The 23,874-nt window shown below is 38.3% G+C and overlaps 1 protein-coding gene across 5 annotated transcripts in view; it reads right to left on the reverse strand.

The window, feature by feature from the left end:
* Positions 1-8,458: 8,458 nt before the first annotated feature.
* DICER1 (dicer 1, ribonuclease III) overlaps positions 8,459-23,874 on the reverse strand; it is a 64,122-nt gene continuing 48,706 nt past the window's right edge. For all 5 annotated transcript variants that reach the window (XM_059850241.1, XM_059850243.1, XM_059850242.1 and 2 more), the window contains 6 exons: positions 22,828-22,983; positions 18,785-19,670; positions 16,449-16,717; positions 13,724-13,886; positions 13,552-13,627; positions 8,459-13,253 (listed from right to left, as the gene is read on the reverse strand). In XM_059850241.1, coding sequence (XP_059706224.1) covers positions 13,088-13,253; positions 13,552-13,627; positions 13,724-13,886; positions 16,449-16,717; positions 18,785-19,670; positions 22,828-22,983 — 1,716 coding nt within the window. In that variant the 3' untranslated portion in view covers positions 8,459-13,087. The remainder of the gene's footprint in view (positions 13,254-13,551; positions 13,628-13,723; positions 13,887-16,448; positions 16,718-18,784; positions 19,671-22,827; positions 22,984-23,874) is intronic.

Genomic DNA, 23,874 nt, shown 5'->3' on the forward strand with positions numbered 1-23,874 from the left:
AGTGGGATGGGCTTGGAGAGGTGGGCAGTGATGACCAGGACTTTCAGCCCCCCTGGACATCAGCTGGAGCAGTAGGAGCACAGAACCTCTGACACCCAGCCAGGAGCTCTGCTCAACTGGAAGGTGCCAGCAATGGCCATGGTGGTGTTGAAGTCACACCAACCCCTCTGGAGCTGAAACACCTACTTTGCAAGCAAAGGATTCCACACTCCAAAGAACACCAGCAAAAACCTTTCATAAAACTAATGACAGCCTGGTCACACTCACAAAAGCCTCCAGTGATGGGGATCAGCCCAGGCTGAGATTTAGCTCTTGGTACAAAAGCAGATGGAAGAGTGAAATAGAGCACTTCTCTCTTCTTCAGAGATTGGAAAAATTTTTCAAGTTCTTATAAGTCTTTTTATGTGGAAGTCAGTAAAAAATAAAAATAAGAAATTCTGACTGTATGTAATCCCGAATTACATTATTTTGGATGTGATTTAAAAGCTATACTACAAGGTTTGATTCAAGTAACATGTGCAGTACAGATATCCCTTCACATCAATAAATATAAATAGTTTAACTATTGAATATAAACTTTTAGAGAACGATTTCATTTTTGCAATCAAAATAGTCTGCTTCTAACTTATGTGAAAGCACATGTAAAATACAGGTTGAACAACACTGAAAATATTGATTTCTGCAGCTTTAAAAGATATTTGCTTGTAAGAGATCAAAGGCAAGTCTAAAAGTTTGCTTGTGCAGGTCTCTTTTTCTCTTTGCTGCTTTTTTCATTTACCTTCTTATACATGAACTTAATCAGCAACCAAGCTCAACCATCAAGTGATAACATTTCTGCAGCTAATTGTAGCATACTGGAGTCTAGTAAGGAATATTATTAAACTGTCCTATAACTCACGTTTTGTGTGAAAAACTGGGACTTGAAAAACACCTGCCCAAACAATTCATAAACACACAGCACAGCAAATACCTATGGTAATTCACTGGATTTACAACCGTCATATTATATTAAACATACAGTATCAAAATTTATCACCTATTACACAGATTCCTGTTTTAATAATATCTTGTTCTTGTACAATTGCACCTTCTCTCCCTAAGGGTCCCAAAGCACTTTAAAATCATACATTCAGGAATTGCTTCATTCGCTGTGGAAATACAGCTGCCTCTGGGGTGGAGCAGGGGTTAGGGGAGCAGAGGAATTGTGCACATTGTGCTCAGCCATTAGAAACACTGACAGAGAGAGATGATGGCTGGGGCTGGGGAGCACAGAAAAGTACACCCAAGTCTCAGGAGCATCGTATAAAAGGCATGGTCACAGTTGTGGGTGAGGGAGGTGCACAGGCAGCTGTGGCAGGGCTCAGCACAATTTGGGGCATTCTTGCCCTAGCCATCCCTGGTAAGCAATCCTACCAGCACTGCAGGGCCAGCCTGCAGCTCCAACCCTCGGGCAGTGGGTCATGGACAGGGATGAGCTCCCTGTGGTGCAGCTCTGGCTGGTGAGGGGATTGAGCTGAAAGTCTGAAGGCTCTGCCTCCAGTATCACCACCTGCAGTGCCCAGATCCCCCAGAGATAACCCCAGCTGTGTTTCTAGGAAACCACAGGAAAATGGGAGCATACTGATAGGTATCTCTGTGGTGGGCAACTGGATGAAATTGTACAAAAATAATGCAATATTAGAACAGATCAGGAAATGCATGGATGTTTGCTAGGCTGTTTACCCAGTTAGAATTTGCCTGTCAAAGACTGCTGCTACCTACACCACTGAAAAATGTTTGTGCTCCTCAGCTGGCTCCAACTGCAGCTTCATCTTCTTCATACCTACCATAATTGCTAAAGTAGTCTCGTGTGCCTTCGAGAGCCCCAAAGTAGTCTCGTGTGCCTCATCAGCCCCAAATCTCTCCAGCCCACCCTCATTCAGTACCTTTTCTAACCCTCTTTGATCAAGGCAAGGAATCAATTTCTGAATCATTAGATTTAGCTTTACAAGGAAATCAGGTGAGAAGCTTAAAACTGGCTTACAACTGAAAATCACTATCGATGGATTTACTCCTGCCTACTAGATTACTCTGGTTCTGCCCGTTTCCACCACTGCCCAGCTCTTCTCCACAGTGCTCACCCCTTCCTCAGGGTGTCATTTATCTGCTAGGTTGCCCAGGTCTGTTTCCTTTCCTCTGTATATTTGAAGTGTCTCTGAATCTTGGCATTTCTTCCAGCATATTTTCAGTCTGCACCTTTCTCTATTTGTTGATACATTTCAGGTGTTATGCAGGTCCCCCATCACTCCTTGCCTCAGTCATTCCAGTTGCTGGGATTTCCTGACTCACATCAACACACCGTATCCTATAGAAAAAGCAGCTGCTGTATATCTAGCATAGGCTGTGTACTCACATCTAGTTCAGTTCCTACAGCCTAGGTGCCGTAAGGCTCTGCTGTGATTTATTCAGCTGCTGCATTAAGTAACCCTTCACCTTAGCTAACCTGCCAATAAACCAACATCACTTTACAAGAAACCTTCCACAGAGGTTGCTGTATGGTTGTTTTACACTAAATTCAACAGCTTGCAATTAAATGTTGAGTAAAATAAGGATTTCCCTCTCAATGTGCATGCACAAGGGTGTGTGTTTGATTCAGCTCTGCAAGGCGGATGGGGAAGGTCTCATTGCCTTTCTCTGCCCTGCTGTACCTGCTGAGAAGAAGGGAATTCTTTGGGAATTCACCCCTCTGTGGCAGGCAGTATATTCAGTGCTCCATGCAGGAGCCCTCCTAGCTGACAGATTCCACAGAAAGAGCAACTTTTTAAAGCCCAACAAAGGCATTTGGTCCAGCAAAAAATGGCTACTAAATCGTCCACAGATCCCATCTGCACCACGAGCAATTTCAACACCATTGTTGAGGCAGAGTCCCAGGAACGTTTGCCCTTGTTCTGTGTGAGGTTTTTGCTGGCACAGCCCTGCACAGCAGCCAGTTGGCCAGACAGGGAGTACAGCTGCCTACGCCATGCTTGTTTGTATAATGAGCTCTCTTTTGCCTAGAGCACATGTACTATGTAAAGCTGGGAAAAAGGTGGTGAGTGTTGCTGGCAGGGACATAATGCCCTGCTATTCCAGCTAGAATCACCCTGAAAGCAATAATTTCTTAACTTGAAATTGGTGCTGCAAAATAGCATAAATTGGTATTTATGTTGGTATATAAGTTGTGTGAGAACAGGGCAGATCTTGGAATAGGCAGAGAGGGTATGGATGCCTAGTCCCTGGAAGTGTTGAAGACCAGCCTGGATGGGCCTTTGAGCAAACTGGGCTGGTGGAAGGTGTCCCTGACCATTGTGGGGCAGGGTGAAACTACACTTTAAGATCCCTTTCATTCCAAACTATGACTCTAATCTTAACCATCAAGCTCCTGAGGCTCTACTGAATTCAGGGAGGGTTCCATTCAGACACTTCAGACAGACAGACAGGTCTTGTCTAAAGTCAGGTGGTGACTGGAGAATGTATACACAAAAGTAAAAACTGATCTAAGTGGCTGTAGTATAAGAACATGGAACCAGCTGTCTGTGCTTAACAAGAAGTGTTTGCTGCTTTTTTTCTAATGATGGTAGTGAGACAGGCAACACACACAAATAGCTCTGCTCTTCTCTTGATGTTGCTGTATAGATGAGAAGCTAGTAAAGTTAAAAGCCTTACCCTAAAAGTGATGTGAAAGTGGCACTCAAGTACTTCTGTGATAACTACTTTTTTTTAAAGGAATATACAGTTGAGGACTGGACTGGTGATTCTGCAGTGTCCTCATGGAACTCACTGCCAGTTAGGTAAGTCTGCAACTTAGCACCAGTTTATTACAAACGCTGGCACAGCTGCAGGAGTTCATCTCCCCTGCTTCAGGCCAAGTGGCTGTAAAGAAGAGAGAATTATCCTCACCTTGGCAAGAGATGAGAGTGATTCTGGAGTAACAGGTGATTCCCTGGCCATGCTGCACTGATGAAATCTTCTTTTCTCTTTGTTCCATCACTTTCTCTGGAAGAGCATTTCCAGCTTCAGGCTACTGTGTGAGATCCATGTCACCAGCTGAGTGCCATCCCGAGGTTAGGGAGGAAGGGACCTCTTTCTCATTCAACTCACCTTATTTTGAGAGGGTGACCTCAGGGCAGGAAAGCCAAATGATGCCCTGCAGCTCCACTGACAGCACAGAAATGGGTGGGAATTAGCACCAGTGCTGTCTGCAGAGGGCATGCCTGAATCATCATAGAATCATTGAGTTGTTTAGAGTAAAGAAGATCTCAAAGGTCATCAAGTCCAGCCACTAACCCAACACCACTGTGCTCACCACAAAACCATGTCCCCAAGTGCCACATCCACATGCCTTTTGAACACTTCCAGGGATGTGATTCTACCAGTTCCCTGAGCAGCCTGTTCCAGCCTGACCACTCTTTCAGGAAAGAAATTTTTCCTTATATCCAACAACCTGCACAACTCAAGGCCGTATCCTTCCAGTTCTGTCACTTGTTACGTGGGAGAAGAGACTGGGCTATCTCAGAAGTATTGAAAAGCTTGAAAAAATAGAAGCAGAACAGCAGAGGCTGCCTTTGCACATCCCTGTGTTTCTCACCTTTTGCTTGACATCTGGAATTTACACTTATCATGTCTGAAGGACTTTTGTGTTAAATTCAAATGCACACAAGTTACAGACCCCAAGTGGATGTCTTCCCAGTGACTTCAGTGAGAGCCAGACAGGAACTCAGAACTACAGGAAATTTTCAAGCTAACAGAAGAAAATTACTTCAATTTAAAAGCTAGCATGAGACTTTCAATAAAATACACATAAAAAGTAATGTTAAAAATATAGTATAAGCCAGGTAAGTGGAGATGGTTAAGCAGCAAAGTAAATGATACTGTTTCCATAAAACTGAGAAGGTTCTTGGTTATTTTACTCACCAAAATGAAATTATTGTTCACATTCTACAATAAGGAAAGACCTAATCACTGCTATGAGGAAAATAAAATGTGCTTACATGTCAGTACTGCCTGTGTCCACTGACATGGAGATTTTCTCTAAGGAACAGATCCTGCACCTGGACTCTGGCAGCAGTGCTGAGGGAAGCCCATACATACACCAAACCCGCTCCTCTTGTGTTTCTGGATTTGGAGTTATGATTAGCTTTGTTACTGCCTCTTTTCAGACAAGCATTGTCCAAAACTTACTCCCCTTGGTTTTTAAACTCCTTTTTTTGGTATGATTTTACTTGAGTAAAAACAGCTAACCAAATACAACTTATTTCAACTGATGCAATTTTTTCTTGTAATGAGATGAGAAACCAGTACCTGTAGACTCCTCCAGAGATAGGTGTGTTCCCTCTTCAATTCCCGTGAGGTGAGCACTCAGATTGTCAGAAGGACAAAGAGCAGAGCTTTAAACTAGCATTGAAAGGGAAAGGGGGCAAAACCAGGCTCATCAGTGATCAGGAATTGAATGATGTGCCAGAACTTGAGGAAAGGAGCACTAATGGGATCTCTCAATGTGCTTCACCAGGCATTGGCTAAGCTGCACCACACCTGAAATGTTTCTACACTAATGCACACACCATGAGGAGCAAAGGATGAGCTGAAGGCTTTGGCCTAGTCCCAGAGATTTGACATCATTGGCATAAGTGAAAACTGGTGGGATGAGTCCTGTGACTGGAATGGCCTGTTGGAGGGTTCCAGCTCTTCAGGAGGGACGGGCAGGGCAGAAGAGGCAGGCAGTGGTACTGTAGGTAATAGAAGGGATAGTAGAATGTATGGAGATCACAGCTGGCAGTGGCACAGTTGAGAGCCTCTGGGTAAGAATCAGGAAGCAAACAAATGATGTGGATGTCATCGCGGGTGTCTCTAATGTACCCCCCAGCCTGGACAAATTATTCTCTGAGGAACAAAGTGTCACTTTCACTTTTCACTTTCCCTTTGTCCTTATGGGAACTTCAACTTGCCAGGAATCAACAGGGAGCATCACACAGCGGGTACAACCCAGGCCAGAAGATTCCTAAAAAACCGGAATGATTTTGTGCAACAAGTTCTAAGTGAGCCAGCTCAGAAAGGCACCCTCCTTGATTTGCTGCTTGTCACCAGAGAGGATCTCACAAACCAGGTGGAGACTGGTGACCACAAAGTGATGAAATTTGAAATCTCCGGTGACACAAGGAAAAGCATCAGCAAAACCTCAACTCTAGACTTCAGGATGCTCACGTTACTAGTAAGGAAAATCTCCTGGGACAATGTCTTTGCAGGTGCTGGGGTCCAGCAGTGCTGTTCATTTTTTAAACATCACCTCCTCATGGCACAAGAACACACAATTCCCAAATGTTGGAAGTCAAGCAGGGAAGACAGAAGGCCAGCTTGCCTGAACAGTAATCTCTTGGAAATAAGGCAAAAAAATGAAGGTGCATACCTAGAGGAAGCAAGATCAGGTGACATAGAGGAACACAGAGATGCTGCTTGCCACTGGAGGGAGAGAATCCCTGTGGCCAAAGCTCAAATGGAGTTGAAGCTGACAGAAATATGGGGGACAAAAAAGTTTTTTCAAATATATTCATGGTAATAGTGTAGAAACAACATAAGCCCATTCCAGAATGAGGATGGTCACCTCACAAATAGGGACAGAAACGAGGCAGAGGTGTTTAATGCTTTCTTTACCTCTGTCTTCAGCATTAGGGATGGACTAAGGGGGTCTCAGGTACCCTGAGCTGGAGGACAATGACTGAGAATGATCAAACCCCAGTCAACCCCAAATTTGTGAGGGATGTGCTGCTCCAGCTGGATCCCTATAAATCTATGAGGCCTGATGGGATTAATCTAAGAATCCTCAAAGAGCTGGCTGATGTCATCACAAAACCTCTCTTTGACAATTTTTGAGCAGTCTTGGGAATCCAGAGAGGTCCCAGCTGACTGTAAACTGGTGCATGTTGTCTTCATTTTCAGGGGGGGGCAAGGAGGATCCTGGAAACTACAGGCTTGTCAGTCTCACTCCAATGCCTGGTAAAGTTATGGAGATTATTCAGGGAGGTATTGAAAAACTCCTGAAATGCCACACAGTCACTCACTGGTCACAGCCAGCACAGCTCCACAAAGGGGCAGTCCTGCTTATCAAACATGACAATGTAACCCACATAGTTGATACAGGAAAGCCAGTAGATGTATTCTTTTTGGATTCCAGTAAAGCTTTTAATACTCTCTCAAAAGAGTTCTTCTGGACAAAATGTCCAGCACACAGCTGGATAAACACATCACGGGATGGGTGAGCAACTGGCCCACGGGTCAGATACAGGGTTGACATCACACTGGGGACCTGTCACTAGCTGGTTTCCACAGGGCTCCATCTTTGGCCCTGCTCTTCAAATTCATAAATGTCTTGGATACAGGACTGGAAAGGATACTAAAGTTTGTCTGCAAACAAGTTTGCAGACAAAAAATGCCCTTGAAGTGGAACCTCTACTGATCTTACACCTTGACTTTCTGGAGAACTCCATCTGCTCCACAGTGCTACTCAGCAAGGGATGGACCACTTTCTTGCAGACCCCAGTTGAGAAGACCATCCCTCACCTCATTTTGCCCCAGTTAACAGGATATAATGGCATCCTCAAACAATTTTTACTATTATTATTTTCAGACCAATTTTCCTGCAGAAAATTTGGGGGGAGCTTTCTGATTTGACTCACTTGCTAGAACTGGGGAGGAGGGGGCTGTGTTGTCATTCTTACTAGCCCACACACTGGAGCCTTAAAGGCAGCTTTTTCTGGGATTTGGAAAAGGTATCTCACCATGCCTAGCAGCAGCCTAGCAGGCTTTTCTCAATAACCTAAAATGCGGAGTAAAAGATGCTCACTGCAGATGCCAAACAAGTGACTGCTACATTGTGAAGTTTTTAGAAAGGAAGACTCCCAATCTTTGTCTGGCAGGTCTGATTTGTCTCCATAAAAGATACATGACACTGCTGTGGCAGTCAAATCATTCTACAAACAGACTGCCGATATTCAGGATAAGCAAAATACTAACAGAAAGCAACAGAAAAATAATGAAATTGATGTTATTAATGCTGAGACTATTTAGCTCATATAAACATATTACTCTTAAAACATGTGCCAGTCATGCAAACCTCTGTTCCAGAACCCTTGTGCTCCGGGGCCTCCCAGCTCCAACAGACATTTTGCAGGTATAATGGTCAACACAGAGATCAAATCGTACCACATCACCATCATTTTTAACTGAGTGTCCCTTAAGAGTCTTCACATAGCTCTGAAGACAGTTCATTCATCAGAGGAAGGAGACAAGCAGACTTGTCTTTAAACAAGGTGAAGAAATATTGTTTTCACAAATGTTTTCACATTTTTTTAAAATTTAGACTGAGCAGCATTTTTTTTTGTAAACTCTAGAAGATTTGTGGAGATATTAACAGGAATTAAAAAAAAAGCAAAATGACAATACAAGGTGAACAGACCATAACTTTATTGGAGATATACTCAGCTACAATTATTACAAAAAACTATTAAAGGTAATTGTGATCCATAAGGTGCAGATTGCAAACTTCTGCAGCATGATTACAGTATGAATGAATTACATTTTATGTCCCTTAAAGACAGCTGCAGCATGTGATGGTAAATATTTTATTGTCCATCAAATTATATTTGTTATTCTTTCTACTTGATTTTAACCATCTTTTCAGTCACACTATTTACAATAAAAATGCCTGCAATTTCCAATTATTGTTCAAAAACATTTTTCTCGCCAACTTGCTGCTGCAGTAAATTCTGAGTGCATCTACAAAGCAATTAAAGTAGTCTGTGGTTGCCATTCAAATAAAAGAGGGAAAACCCCAAGGATTTTATTGGATGAAATTTATTTTTAAGAACTGTAGTTAGCTTTGATAGAAGTTAATTTTAACTGCTAGTGGAGCATACTACAATGACCTCTAGATAATTGCTAACATAATTCATATTGAGTTACAGCTGATATTTAGATTACATTTGATGGTCATGAACTGTAGTGTTTAAAGTTTAAAATCTAATATGAAAACAAAGAAATTAACTTCTTGAATATTAGAGCAATTTAAAAAGGATCAATGTCAGTAATTAAGTACCGAAAATCAAAATGCTTCTTGCTTCATTCACATAAAAAATACAGAGATTTCCATGAGAACGTGTTCATGGGGAACCCCGTCCAAAACAAACCCAGAAATACTGTCAGAGTCAAGTGCAGTATCACAGCAGACCACAATGCTATTTGTCATTTTTGGACTGCATGTGCTGCTGTGACCGGGATACAAAGAGTTCATGTACAGATAAATGCATAGAATATGTAGCATATGTTATGTCATATGCAGTAACATAAACCCTCCACACTTTCCAGTTGATGGTTCTGTATCTGCTCACAAGGAGGAAAAAATGAAACTCTGAAACATACATACAAGCACAAGATCATCAGATATGTAAATGAATGCAGTTCCATTAACTAAAATGATACAACATCAATTTGCACCCGTTGAGGATCCAGCACCTCATCCCTGGGCCACCACTATATTCCTCCCCAGCACTGAAACTGGTTCTTGTTCAAGTCCTGCACTCGGCAGTTGCAACATACTACTGTGTAATGAGACTTAAAAATAGTAGGCTTTTTTTTTGTATGGACTTTAGCAGCATCAAGCTGAACAAACACTTCAGAAGTCACTACTGAGCACTGAATATTCAGACTGGACAGATTTAGTTGAGGTTGTCCAAATTACTAGGGGCTGTCTTCTCCCAAAAATTATATTATATGTGTAAAATGTTGGTTTGTTCAGAGATAATTACTGGAGTGTCAGTCAGAGGTCATTCTAATTTTAATTACTTCACATAACAGTAAAATGATGCAGTAGAAAAATAATAGCTTTAAAATACAATCAAGAGTTGTTGCACATCTTTGTTGTATTTTTTCCACGTACAGTAAAAATGCCACAGACGTTAAAAATGACCTATTTAAGTTGTGCAAGTAAGTGACACATTGCAGGCATTAAAAACTATCTTTTTCAAAGTCATTAAATCAGAACAGCAGCAAGGCCAAACCACATTTTTCCTCTCTGTTAAGCATTTTTTCCTTGAAATGAGGTAAAGCATGGTACCAAGTGCAATGCTTATTTGTGCTACATGAACAGAACAGCGCAAAAAAAAAGCCATAAAAATAAAAACGCAGCATAGTTAGGAGGACTGTTTAAAGTACAGTATAACAGGACTTAGATAAAAAACCCCAAGGTTCATGCCAATTAACCCCCACACCATTTATGATGAGCCTGTGTGGCTGCTCTTGAAGATGGGCTGCAACAGTCCGCTTACACTTGTGCTTATAGCATGTCAAGTGATTTCTACCCCAACCTTCAAATGATCAGATTTAGGTCTTTAATAGCATACACTGTCCAGTATCAAAATCATATCAACTGTAGGGTAAAACACACAGATGTGGAACATGGAAACTACTATGGATTTTCTGCCTCAAAGGATAAAAGTATTTCAATGAGGTCACACTGGAAAAAATCGCGGCATTTAAAACACATTTAAAAATGCATCAGCAGCAGCAACTACTTTATAGTCAGCCACTACACATTTCACATGTCCAATTCATACGCTTTATCTAGTAACAAAGTGATCATTAAACTGTTCTGAAACACAGAGTAGGTTCAGCTGATTTTGTCTGCACCCAAACACGCCACAACCACTTCACTGCTAACAATTACCTGAAACCCCTGAGAATCTATAACCTTGTAACAATCAGTAAGAATTTTAGGCATTCAAAGAATAACTGAAATTTTAGCTTTTCATAATGCAACTAAAACTACTTAAGACTTTCTAGATGGTCTGATTTAATCTGCTGATTGATGTCTGGCCAGAAACACAGAATTGTTGACATGAGTAATCATGTATTTTCACTAAGAAAATTCAGTCCTACTACTAAGAGCAAGCTACAGCTTAAATCAGTGACCTTTTTCAAACAGCTAATGCAAAGCAATTTACATTTGAGAATTTGGACTGCATGTTTTTATTGTTCCATATCACCATATCATCCACTTGCTGTTCTTATACCTCCTTTTATGACTGAAGTACCAATGCTAGACTTTTTTATAAGTTAGTATTTTAATTCTTGGTTTGACTCCTATAACAAGCAGCTTTCAAATACAAGAACAGTCCTTTTCACAGACTGAAAAGTGACTGAGATAGCAAATATACGAACTTTTGAAAACTGTATTTCAGAAAAGCTTAATGTCTGCCCCTTGTCACTAAGGCATATACTTTATTTTTTTTTGTTAAGAAAGCAAGAGCTGACAGTTTTTGTTTTGTTTTAGTGTGCATTTGTGAGGAAAGGAATAGGATTTAAAAGCAGGAAATACAGTATTTGTAATTTAGTTCATAAGACACAGCATCAAGTTCAAACTATTGTGCTGGAAAACGTTAAAACACCTTGCTCTGCTTTCTCAAACTTCAAGCATAATTAACAGGGCAAAATTGCAGCAAACCTCTACTGATACTGGTGGGAATACAAGACCCACAGCTTTTTTTTTAAAAGGTAAATTAAGAGGTATTATAGTTACAGTGCAAAAAATTAAAATTTCAAGCATAATATATAAACATAGCACCAAAACAGAAAAAAACCCAATGCATGCAAAAATAAAAAGGAAAAGAAGAGAAAAAAAGAACTGAGGTATTTAAGTGAAGAGTGCCTACAAAAATCTAATTAAAGAAGTATAGGCAAAGCCTAAAAAATACAAGTATGATTTCCCCCCACGTTCCCAGTAGACCAAAACATCAATGAGCTAGTTTCTCTAAATTAAGGACCTAAATCACAGATGTATCAAAAGTACGGCAGTTATATCTCAAACATCAACTTTCATGTTTTTTAACAGCACAGCTTTGGTAGATGAAATATGCATGCAATTCTGAAAAGTACAGTAAGAAATTTATGTGGAAATATCTCTAAGTGTAAAGGTGCTCTGTTTGTTAAATACGTAACCAATTGACTATAAAATCTGCAGCATATCTTAGGTGTGATATGTCTAAGGTTGTTTTGTTAGTGACAGTTTGCACTGTGCAATTATTTGTTGCTGTTTCCAGTATTGGAACTATCTAGCTTGCAGGTTTGTGTAAAATTGGAATTTTAGCCAAAGACCATATTTTGTTTATGGTATAAAAAAAACTGTAGACTAACCACCTCCTCAGAATTGTTAAAAATAACCTAATTACATATATATGAATATAATTTCTATTATAATCCTGTAATAAGTCACAGCTATAGTAATGAGTTGTACTGTAAATATAGAGCTGTATCATTGTAAAATGCATAAGAAAATGAAGGGAATGTAAAACAGTTTGTTCCAAAAAAGATCAGAAATTAAAGATTATTAATGAGGGTTTATTTATTTTTAAGGCAAGAACCTTTTTTTATGCAAGACTGTGTGGCATAAGGAAAAGGAAGTTTCGCTCTACCAATATGCCAGCCATTTCAATTAAAATCTGTCCCTAACAAATAAGTGCAATAATGATTGGGAATGCCATCTTAATGTAAAAAGATGACATGGAGAGAAAAAAAAAAAAAAAGGAAAATAAAAAGGAGAATACTGGCACACTTAATCTTTCTTATACCCAATCATCCAGTACAGTTTATCAACTGCTTTATGACTGGCACTAGTGCACAGATTGAAGAATTCCAAGATTACTATATATATAAATCTAGCAACTGCATTAGGCATAAGCTCCCTGGCCCTCTAATACTAAGCAAAGCTGTACTGACAAGAAAAGTAAACCAAAAAGACCTGACAACAATTATTCTGAACACTTGCTAAATGTCATCATTAAAGCACTCTCGTGATTAAACAAAGCAGAAGTGAGGAAAGAAGACAAGATTGTGTTTGCGCAAAAAACTATAACTACAATTAGTTCCAAAATTTTATACATGTTAAATGTTTTGTTATCTATTCTGTTATCAAACAAACTTTAAATTCTGTCTTCCAATTTGTTCCTCTCAACATCAACTGTTAAAAATTTGCTCTATTTGTATGTTATTTTTTTCCCCATTTCATTTATTTTTAAGAGGAGTCTCAGCTGTTTGGGACCTGAGGTTGATTTGCTTTGAGGCTTCGTAGTGCTCTTCTCGCAGCTGCAGATTTGGCAATCCTGTAGCTTCTGCCAACACCTTTAAACTTGCCCTTTCCTACAACTTCCACTGTAACTCTGACCTTCCCATCGTAAGTTCTTTCTGCAGGACTGCAAAAATATACACAAGAATTACTTACTGCCAAGGCAAGGTAATGTGAAATAAGAGACCTACATTCTTTTTTCTACAGAAGTTAAAGCAGTAAAATTAAACAGAAATCATTACATTTCTCAGAAAGCTATGCATGGAAAAAAAAATAAAGAACAGTGCACACAATGATGATTAGGTTAGCTGCTTAGTGCAAAAGAAATTACAAGTACTTTGTGACATTTAAAATTCTCTGTAGTTCATGAAGCACAGTTTAGAAACACTTTCTGTCAGTGTGTATGGAAGAAAGCATATCCTTACCTAAATTTGGCTGTCTCTGGCTCCATTTCCAGCAGCTCTCGCACTGGGGAACGGGGCACATTAGCAGAAAATTTTTCTATTTGATAAAAAAAGTGAAAAACAAAAATTAGCTTTGTTCTTTTCATAGGAGATGGCACTTTATTAGTCGTAATTTTCTGAAAGCTGGCAATACCTATTAGTGGCCTCATCATTGGATAGTACACTTGCCAAACCATTTCCAAAGACATTCCACTATCCATATAAATGGCACCAGCAAGGGACTCAAATATATCTCCCATGGCCTTTGGTACTTCAATGTCTTCCTCTTTTTCTTCATCTTCTTCAGATCTTCTGAGCTGTTGGCAATTAAAAAAAAGACAAGGGTGGGAGGGGGAGAAAAGGGGAGGGGAAAATAAACAAATGCTTTACTTACAGTAAAACAAAGATCTTCAGAAATGTAAGCTCTCCTACATCCTATATCCTGTGATGCTTCCTTTACGTTTCTAACTGACAACCTTCCACAGCAAAACTTGTTTATTCCCCAGTGAAACCAAGCTGCTGGTTATATAATTTTTCAGATATGGAAAAAAAAATCCCAAACACTGCTGTGTACAGGATACTTTCATACTTTGTGAATTCCTTCTGTGATAATTCTGTAGGATTTCACCATGGGTCTGTTCCTCCCAATCAGAACCAGACTTCCATCAGTTAATACTAGAAAGCTACCCATTACAAAGGAAGAGTTAACACATCATATATCTCCCAAAAAGAGACTTTCAAAATCTCTTTAAGTCCAGTCTCTGGAATAAAGTTGCATGTACCTCTCCCTACCTTATTTACCCCTGAAAACAAGCAGGAAACAAGCACTAGTAAAATAAGACATTAATAACTGAAAAACACCACCACCAGACTGAGCCAAAAGACACATTTAGGTGTTTAATGCAGCAGGCAGTGTTTTCTTCTATGCTACCAATTTAAGACAATAATCTATTCTCATTATCAAAAATAAACTTTCAGTGTAGTCTTAAATGTCTTGAGCTAATCTAATCCTTTACTAAAATACTTTAAACACATGTAATACACATTTTCCTAACTCCAAACAAAGTTAACTTGAAAACAAAAATTTTGACCATTATGCTACTCTGCCTGAAGAGAAGTAAGTTTCTGTCAGTCTTCTCCTCAGCAGCTACACTCTCACTCAGTTTGGGGCTTAAAATCCAATTCAGTTCTCTTAAGAGTGACCATAATACTTCATAAGTGTGTTCCCCCCAATATTTCTACCTGAAATAAATCAAACAAGTAGTCAGACCTCATGCATACCGCAATAAAATGGGAATTTTAATGTCAAAAATCAAGTGCAACTGTTTTGAATAGGGAACTTCATACCAAGTGTAAACTGAAGCACTTTTGCATTATGCTGAAATAACAGAAGAAGAGAGAAACTAAGAGTTGTAAGGCATGGGACAGATGTTTCATGAGCGAGATTCGAAAAAATAGAAAAGCAGATGACGTGGAGATACACATGGAAACCAGTCTAGCTGGCATGGACTGCAGAAACAAAGACTCTTACATTAAACGATGAAATAAGAGTTTCAGTAATTCAGTGCCAGACCAAGATAGGGAGCAGGCGTAGGGAGAGTGAAACAAGGATTTTATTTGAAACAGCTATCACACAATTTGGTTGCAACTTTGGTGAAAGTTTCTTTTTGCATACTTGCAAGAACTGAACAAAGCAAAAAACAACACAGTATGCTCTGAAAATAACTTCCTAGCCTTTTCACACATATTGTGGAGAAAACAAGAGAGACAAGAGTTTAATCTTCTAGTATAAAGTAATTTATATTATCTGAACTTCAGTGGCATATTTCTTATTCAGTGTTTAATGAATTTTTCCCTTAAAACATGATTTTCAATTTGCAACAGCGTGCAAGGGCTGTGAACGCCTACGTGACTGAAATATTTTGATTCCTAAAGTTTTAAATTGTCTATCAGGAAAAAAAACTATTAAATACAAAAGTAACATGCTTATTTAGTGTTGGCGTGTTGTCAGACAGAATACTTTTAAAAAGACTGGTCAGTTTTTCAGAAGACAAATGATTATGGACATCTACTGGGTAACACTTTTAAAGAAGGATAATGAGTAGTCCCTATCTTCCAGATTCTGATTAGAACTTGACTTACAAGGTCCTTGTTCTCACAGATTTCCTAACCAGCTTATGTAAACGAATTACTTTCACCACATTCTCCCAAAAATAGAAGTTCATTATCATCATATTCCCTGCACAGCACAAAATAGGACCTGTGCTTCCAGGTCTTCGGTGAAACTATTTTTCAAGTGGCCTACTTGAAAGATGCATGTAATGTTTCCCTGGCTAGCAGAATGCCTTTAGGAGCATGTCAGACATACCTGAGTATAGTGCAGTAACATCTCCTCTGTAGAAATCATAAGAAAAACAGCAGAAATCTCCTGTCAGTGTACTACATTTAATAATCCCAGCACTGTGCCAAGGTAGCTTTGTTCATGGTGCTGTAGGGATACCCTATCCTGAGTCAGCACCACGTGATTTAGCAACTCTTCACCACAATTTCATATTGTAGTAGTGCTTCCTATCAGCTGGTGAAAGCAGCAAGCTAAATGCACGCCCCACATTGTTCTAATAACACAAGAGCAAAACAACAACTGAAATCAAGTGCCACAGAAAAACCTAGAGGCAAATGGCTTTCAAATGAATTAACTGCTGTAAATTCTAATTGATTTTATACTTTCTGAAAGCTGTATTTTACTTTGCAGATTGCATCCTTTTACTACTGGGACCCTGATTGTTTGGCTGCTGTATGCACAAAACATTACAAAAATGTTAAGAAATCCAGTGACACGCTTCAAATCAGATACTGAACATACATCTACTTCCACTAACCTCAGAATCCATTCCTTGCATTTCATTCTTTTCCATCTGAAACTGCACAAAGTCATCAATAACATGAAACAGTTCAGGAGAGACAGCTTTGAAGTACTTGTGGTAGTCATACTTTACAGCTAATGATGCAAAAATGGTATTATTGACTAGAGCAGATCGTAGGTCAGTAAGAACTCCTGGAGAGTGTTGCCGTGGGTCTTCATAAAGGTGCTTGGTTATGAGGTAGTCCAAAATTGCATCTCCCAGGAATTCTAAGCGCTGGTAACAATCTTAAAGCATTGGAAATAAAAGAATGTTCAACACCACAATTAAGTTAAACACACACATTTTTTCCAGGCTTTCTGGATAAGAAGTTTGGTACAGTGCCATATAAATTCCACAAACTAACCAACGGTCAGAGAAGACAGTCTGTTTTTTAAAAGAAGTATCCCTGTGTTTAAAGAGATTCCTAGTGAAATACTAAAAAAAAAAAGAAATCAGGAAAAGCAGGAGCTATATCTAATAGTAAAGCCAATTTTGAATAAAATGTTAATTTGGTAGGCTAGAAAAACAGCTGTGTTTAAAATCTAAATAATGTTTTTACTCAAGATCTTCGTGTGCTGAGAAAACATCAAAAATTAAATTTAGGAGATTCTGCCAGCAGAATCTCAGCAGAACACTGTAACAGTTAAAACTAAAAAGAAAAAAATTTAAAAAAAATTAAAACGTAAAACCAATTAATATAAAAATCAATGTATTAAGAGCAGGGGAACACAAAATCTGAGTTTTTGGTCTGATTTGACACACATTAAGACACCTTCAACAAAGATCCCTTTTTAGGATATGTCTTTTAAACTGGAAATTAAAATTGTCAAGCTTTTGCTTTTTTGACAGTTGACAGGGGCCATGGGAACAGAGAGTTAAGAACACCTATTTTTAAAACACAAACAAAAGCAAAAACCCTCCTGAATGCAAATACAGGTAGGAAGGTTAAGAAGGAAGAAGACAAACTACTAAACAAGTTACCACGAGAGTGAACTGACTAGCACTAAGCTGCTTTTATAGCAGCTGAACCTATGACACTGCCAGAACTCAACTGCTAGCTATGCCTTAAAGAGAAAAAGTTACAGGTAACAGCTATTCACAGCTTTCTCACTTGGTAAACAGAAATTAATCAGACGTTTTCCTACAGTTTCAACAGAGTAATTTTAACTAGACACTATGCCTCAAAGTTTCTGGTAGTGTATGTACATATTATTATTATGTATGTCTAAAAATAAAGAAATAATTTATTTTCAATATGTTTTATGAAATATTTGTAAAAAGTACATACATATGTGGGAAATATCCCCTACAACAAAAAACCAAAGGAGCGCTTCTGTGTTTTGTCAGAGTTGTTTCTCAATGCAGTAGCATTTAAAAATTACTTATTTCTTTAATGAAAGCAGAGCTTTCTCACTCTTTGGAATAAGGGTCCAATTCACTATTGGAAAAATTCAGACTGCTGACTGCAAAGAAATTTGCCAATCACTACAAATAGTTGGAATTTTATGATAGTTTGCTTTTGATTGCATATTATTGTAGGAAAATGCATGCAGGTTTTAGAATGAACAAATACTACATCAATTAGTATAAGCAAGGGCAATTAAAGATCACAGAAATACAAATTTCTACTGCTGTAAAATCTTCATGAGCTCATGTACAGAAACATTAAACATTAATCTGAAACTAATATTTATTCTGATTTAGTCAATTACTTCAAACTTTGACTTTAAATATTTACTCAATAAAATGCCTGGACTTATACTAAGACTTTGAATTCACAGCTTCAAAGGGAAGTCTCCACATTCTGCACTCCTACAGATTATTCAGCTATTAAAAGCTGTAGCCTACAGTTCATCTTCAGAAGTACAGACAAAGTATAACATTCTTGGGATTCAATTACAGAATGAATTTGCTAAATATATTTGGAAAATATTACTGCTATTTCCTGAAGTACATGGCAATTTTCCAGAGCTCTACAAGAACTTATTTCCATTAAATGAGGATCTAATGTCAGTCACACACAGCTAGTGATAGAGCATTTATCACTGATACTGCTTCTCAAAACTTGATGAGGCCTCAGTAAATATACTTTATCTTCACCAAGTCAAAATATGAACAATCACTGAGATACAAATTGAACAAGCATTCCCCTTCTAAACAGTAAGCAAAATACTATTTTGAAGACACTGTATTCCAAGACTATTGTAACATGTGATGTCTAAAAAAAGTATATACATAAGAACACAAGATACTACTTCTCTTGCTTTTGCAATATGGAGAAAAAACTATAGAGCTTTTTGAAAACAACTTACCAGTAATGGTATTATAATGGTAAGAGGCATGAGTAAATGCCTGAAGAAGATAAGCCTTGTTCTTAAAACTGTAATTTATTTTCTTCTCAAAGTTTTCAAAACCAGAAATAAGGTGATTCAGGGTTTTTTCAGCATCTGGGTGATCAAACATACACCTTGGTGGAATCTTCAAACAGCCATACTCCAGGTCTTTACACAGAGAAGGCTCTGAATTAACTACAGAAGCAGCAACAGAATTTGGTGAAAGATTTTTCTGCTCACTGTCACAGTTCTCTCTGGTAGCAGCACACAGAGTGCCTTCCCAATCAGTCTTTTTAATTACAGGGAGCACCTTCAGCCCCAATGAACACAGGAAAAGCTGAGCAGCTCTTTCACCACAGCTGGTCAGATAGCAGCCCAACAGGGCTTCCACACAGTCTGCAATGCTCTTGTCAGCAATACACTGCTCTGTATGCAAGTCATAGGAGATCGACTGCTTTCCTGCATCAACACCACAGTTTTCTTCTGATGGATTCCAGAAGCCCACTACAAAATCATCCTCTTCAACAGCCTTGCTAGGATCCAGATAGCACATAGCATCCCAAGAGCTATAGTCAAAATCATCAAAATCTGATGAACACTGAACATTACCCATGGATGACTTTTTGGGCGCTTTCCATTCATAGTTTGAATCAGTGGTTGAAAAGTGTGAGAGTGAAATTTTCTTCACAAAAGCCCCTGATCCCATTAACATATTATCAATGAATTTGATATGCTCCTGATCATACTCCAGAAAATCATCTTCAAAGTCTGTTTCTTCCTTAGGCAACCTCCACATTAGGTCTTCATTCTCTTCATCATCATTATAATCATCAAGTTTACCATTAGCCAACATGTTTTCCTTTGTCTATGAAAGAACACAAAAAAAAAAAAGTGCTGAAGAGGGAAATGAGACACTTTTACAGCAGAAAGATCAGAAAAGCATGATTTGAGAAGTATTTCCTAATAGTAATACTGCTTTTCTTTATTCCCAAGTACATTGTCTGATCAGATGCACAATACAACCTCAACTTCCACAAGGACTGGAATAATTGTCCTGGAATAACAAACTCTTTGTTACTAACCTACAACAGCACGTGCTCTACACACAGCACACGCTGCATTTTTTAGGAACCTGAGCTTGTACTTGAATGTGAGGGACAAACAATGAATTTGATATCCACTAAACATTATACACTTGCACACCAAAGTAAACAATAGAAAATTCTAAACTAACAAATTTTAGGAAGCATCAGAAAGTTCTGGATGCATCCTTCTCTCAAACTGCTAAGTAAGGCTATTACAAATGTTGAATCAATGCATTTCTGAATTTTTAATCTACATCTTTCTACACAGAAAACGGATTCAGTGGGGTTTTCTTCAGTTTTCTGGGGTTTTTTTTGCAGGCCCTAGCTAATAAAAGAGAAGTCAAAAATTGTCAGCAATTTTCTAATACTTACACCCACAGCAGCAAAATTAATGACATCTTATGTCTTTTCCCTCCTCATAATGAACAAATTGGTAACTGACTGATGTAAATTAAAACTTGAACACAAATATTCCCAAACTATATAATTCTTTACAATTTGTCATGGCCCCTATCCAGGAAAACACTTAAACGTGCTTAGCTAAATGCACTGGTAGTCTTCCTAACATCAAAAGGCTCAACACAGCAACACTGATGTCAGCAGGAATTCTGCCACTGAATTTGACAGGAGCAAGATCATATTCAAAGCACTTTCCTGGACTGGGTCCTAAGAACCAACAACATTTTGAATCAAGTGAAACAGCCTCTATCTGCCCTGAACCTATGCATGTCATATTGCAGGGCTCAGTCACTAATCTTGCAAATCTGTGAACCAGATGCTACCACAGGGAATGCTTCCCTTTGGGCAAAATGCACACCCATCCAGAGGTGTGGATGGGTGGCAGCTGTAAGGGGCACTGGCCAGCACTTAAAACTACCTAAGGATCAAAGAGATCACAGTGCTCCTCATCGGGATGGACCAGGCTTAGTAATCAGAGGAGAGGAAAAAAAAGTGGCTATAGAAGTTCTTAGTTTAGACATTCTGCTGAAAGCATTCCTGCTGCTATAATTCCCTATCTCACACACAAACAGCAGGGACTTCTGTAACTTAAATTGCTCAGAAAGAGATATCAAAACTGGATTTGAGATAGTTATTTTAGATACTTGTAGCAATATAAAACTTAAAATAAGATTAATTTAACCAGTCCCAACAAAGACAAGTGCTGCTTTTTTCTTGTTACACCACCGTCACATTTACTATTGAAATAAGAAAAGTCTTTGAATGAGACACGTCTATACGGATGCTCCAAAACAGATTTTGGCATCTGTTTTTACAAAGATGGAGCAAATTATAAATTTTTACTGTGGTTCCATTCACAAGTTTCTTAAAATGAAATTGTAAGTAGCAGGACAGCTACGTGAACTATCCTAACATTGTCTGTACATTACTTCTTGCACATTAGAAAAAAATTCTAAGGGATAAGGATGAGCAGTGGCTAAAGGAAACAGAAAGCAATTCTAAACATATATTTTTTTGTCATTAGCATTTTTTAAAAAATCAAATATGAACCCCAGAAAAATGATTTTTTTCTTAAATACCTGACTAATTTTCAGGAAATTATTGCCAATTAAAAGATGACGCAAAATACACATTAAGTGTTTTTTTTAATGCTCTTTTCTAAATCAGCCATTAAATAAAATGAAGAAAGATTCTTCTCCTTAATAAAGCTTGACAAATACTACAATTTGACTACCATGTTTTAGTAATAATTTGTCATAATGAGATCTCTAGTTTCAGTTATAGACCATCAGCCCATGGATGGAGAATTAAATTTACATCTAGGAAAGCAAAATATCACCTTGGCACAAACGCCCCACCCCCACTATTTAGTTACATCACTGTCTGCATTTCTGTGTGAAACCGTATGTTTTATTTACAAATAAACAGTGACTATCACAGAGGAAGCGGCCACTGAAACTTGTGGAAAACTGAAACCTTCTAAAAATCAACAATTAGCCCCAGTCCCAACCATACTATCTCATTTGCCAGAAAGGTACAGTAGGAAGTCTCTCTGAAATGAAATCTTGGCACAGTACAGAAACACAATAATCAGGTTGTTTTATTCTGCAATAAACATTTATTTGCACAGTACATCTACCTAACAGTACTCTCATCTGCCCTCTGGTGGTTCTATAGCCTGAGTGTGGTCTTCAGAACTGGGAAAATGAAAGACGTCCTTCCACCTCCTTCCCCTGAACTCCAAACCAGTCTGAAACACTTAAAGGTCATGTTACTGACTACTGTGATCACTGGTATATCTGAACATGTCCTCCTAGCCCTAGAACATCAGAAAACAGTGTGAACCTTTCCTCATTAGGATTTCTCACTGTGAAGAGCTTAATAAGACAGTGAGGATGTCAGAAAGTGAGAGAGCTTACGCCAGCATTGTATTTGACATGAGAAGCAGCTCTCAGTCATACCCACGGTGTAGCCACCAGCCATGAATATTAAACATTATCTCAAGCCAGTTCTACTCTTCAATCTGCCTCAGCACTGTGAAAAACACCAACTCTTTTTCATATATTCTATAAAGGTGAACTCATTATTAAAAAGCAGACATATGTAATATGTTCTGCCTGAACATATTACAGCTAAAGCAGTGATGATATTACCACTTAAAATTTCCAACAGAAACTTCTGAAAAACTCCTGGGAGCAGGCTAAATATCAGCAGAAAAGCTTTTCTTCTCTGCTTCTCCATTAATATCTACACTCAATACTGGATAATGTGTAATAGATTTCCTTACTTCAGGTTCTGGTTAGAATCAGTTTTCCTCTCATTTTCTTACAGAGAAGTTTTAGAAAGAAAAGAAATGTACAGATTTACCTTCTCTTTGCTGAAAACAGCCAAGTAACTGGGGGTGGTGGGATCAGGTAGGGGCGAAAGAACACAGACACACAAAAGATTACTCGTCAACATAGTTAAATAAATTCTTACCATTTCATCTTTCTCCCACTTGTCAGTGTTGCTCTTGTCCTGATTTACTATGTAACCAGGAGGAAGCCAATTGACTGGGGGATCAAAAATCGACACCACCATGCGACTTGGCAGTCCTTTCTTTTTTCCAAGGCGATACAAGTTACAGTTGCTGACCTTTAAGAAGAACATTCTGATAAACCTTTGGACATACATGTACATAAATAGGCTAAAAGGCAAAAGGAGCAAAAGACTCAAGCTGGATCTTATATTATTGTGCATTTTCTCCAACTCTCAAAAGGGAGTTCAGTTTTCGCAACACAGCAGAACCAACCCAAAGCAAGATACATGTCTTCCTTTTTTTTTTCCTGAGGCCAAGCATATTAGGTATGACTGTTTCAGTTAAAAGAAATTTAATATATTACCTTCTCCTCACAAAACAAACTGATTTCTAGTTTTAAAATAATAGTAAGTAGAATATGTTCAAGTGTAATTTATTATAGTATTAAATAATCATCATTCAGACTACATTTGGAATGAAAAATTTTATTTATAGGTAGGTTGACTAAACCTTGGCTATAGAAAGTGTTAAAACAGTTCCATATAACAGTTATTGAGTCATAATCCAGATGTTATTTTGATAGCCTATAAAATGATTTTAAGTATTTTAAAGGGAAGGGAAAAAAGCATTCTCGTATACAAATATATTTCCTTTTCTTAACTATCAACCACTGATCTTTCTCTCTTTTTAAATGCACTTTGCATGTTTTAAAGTCTTGAAATTTGAACTTGAATATACAATCACTTCTTTTATATGAACAGTGCAACTTATTTAGCCCTCCTTATTTCCAAGATTAAGCTATACAATCATTTCATTTTCAGAGTGATGCATTTTATTAGAGGTCAACAGTCAATGCCTTGGCATTTAATTGAAATTATCACATTCATTTGGAGGAAAAAACAAAACAAACAAAAGTTTTCAGGGTGGATTTTTTCTGGCAGCAGCAGAACCAAAGACTCTGCTCCCTACTGTTTACATTTACCCTAAAATACTTCCACAAGTTTTAC

The sequence above is a fragment of the Haemorhous mexicanus genome, chromosome 6, assembly GCF_027477595.1.
Source record: "Haemorhous mexicanus isolate bHaeMex1 chromosome 6, bHaeMex1.pri, whole genome shotgun sequence".
NCBI classification, from domain to species: Eukaryota; Metazoa; Chordata; class Aves; order Passeriformes; family Fringillidae; genus Haemorhous; species Haemorhous mexicanus.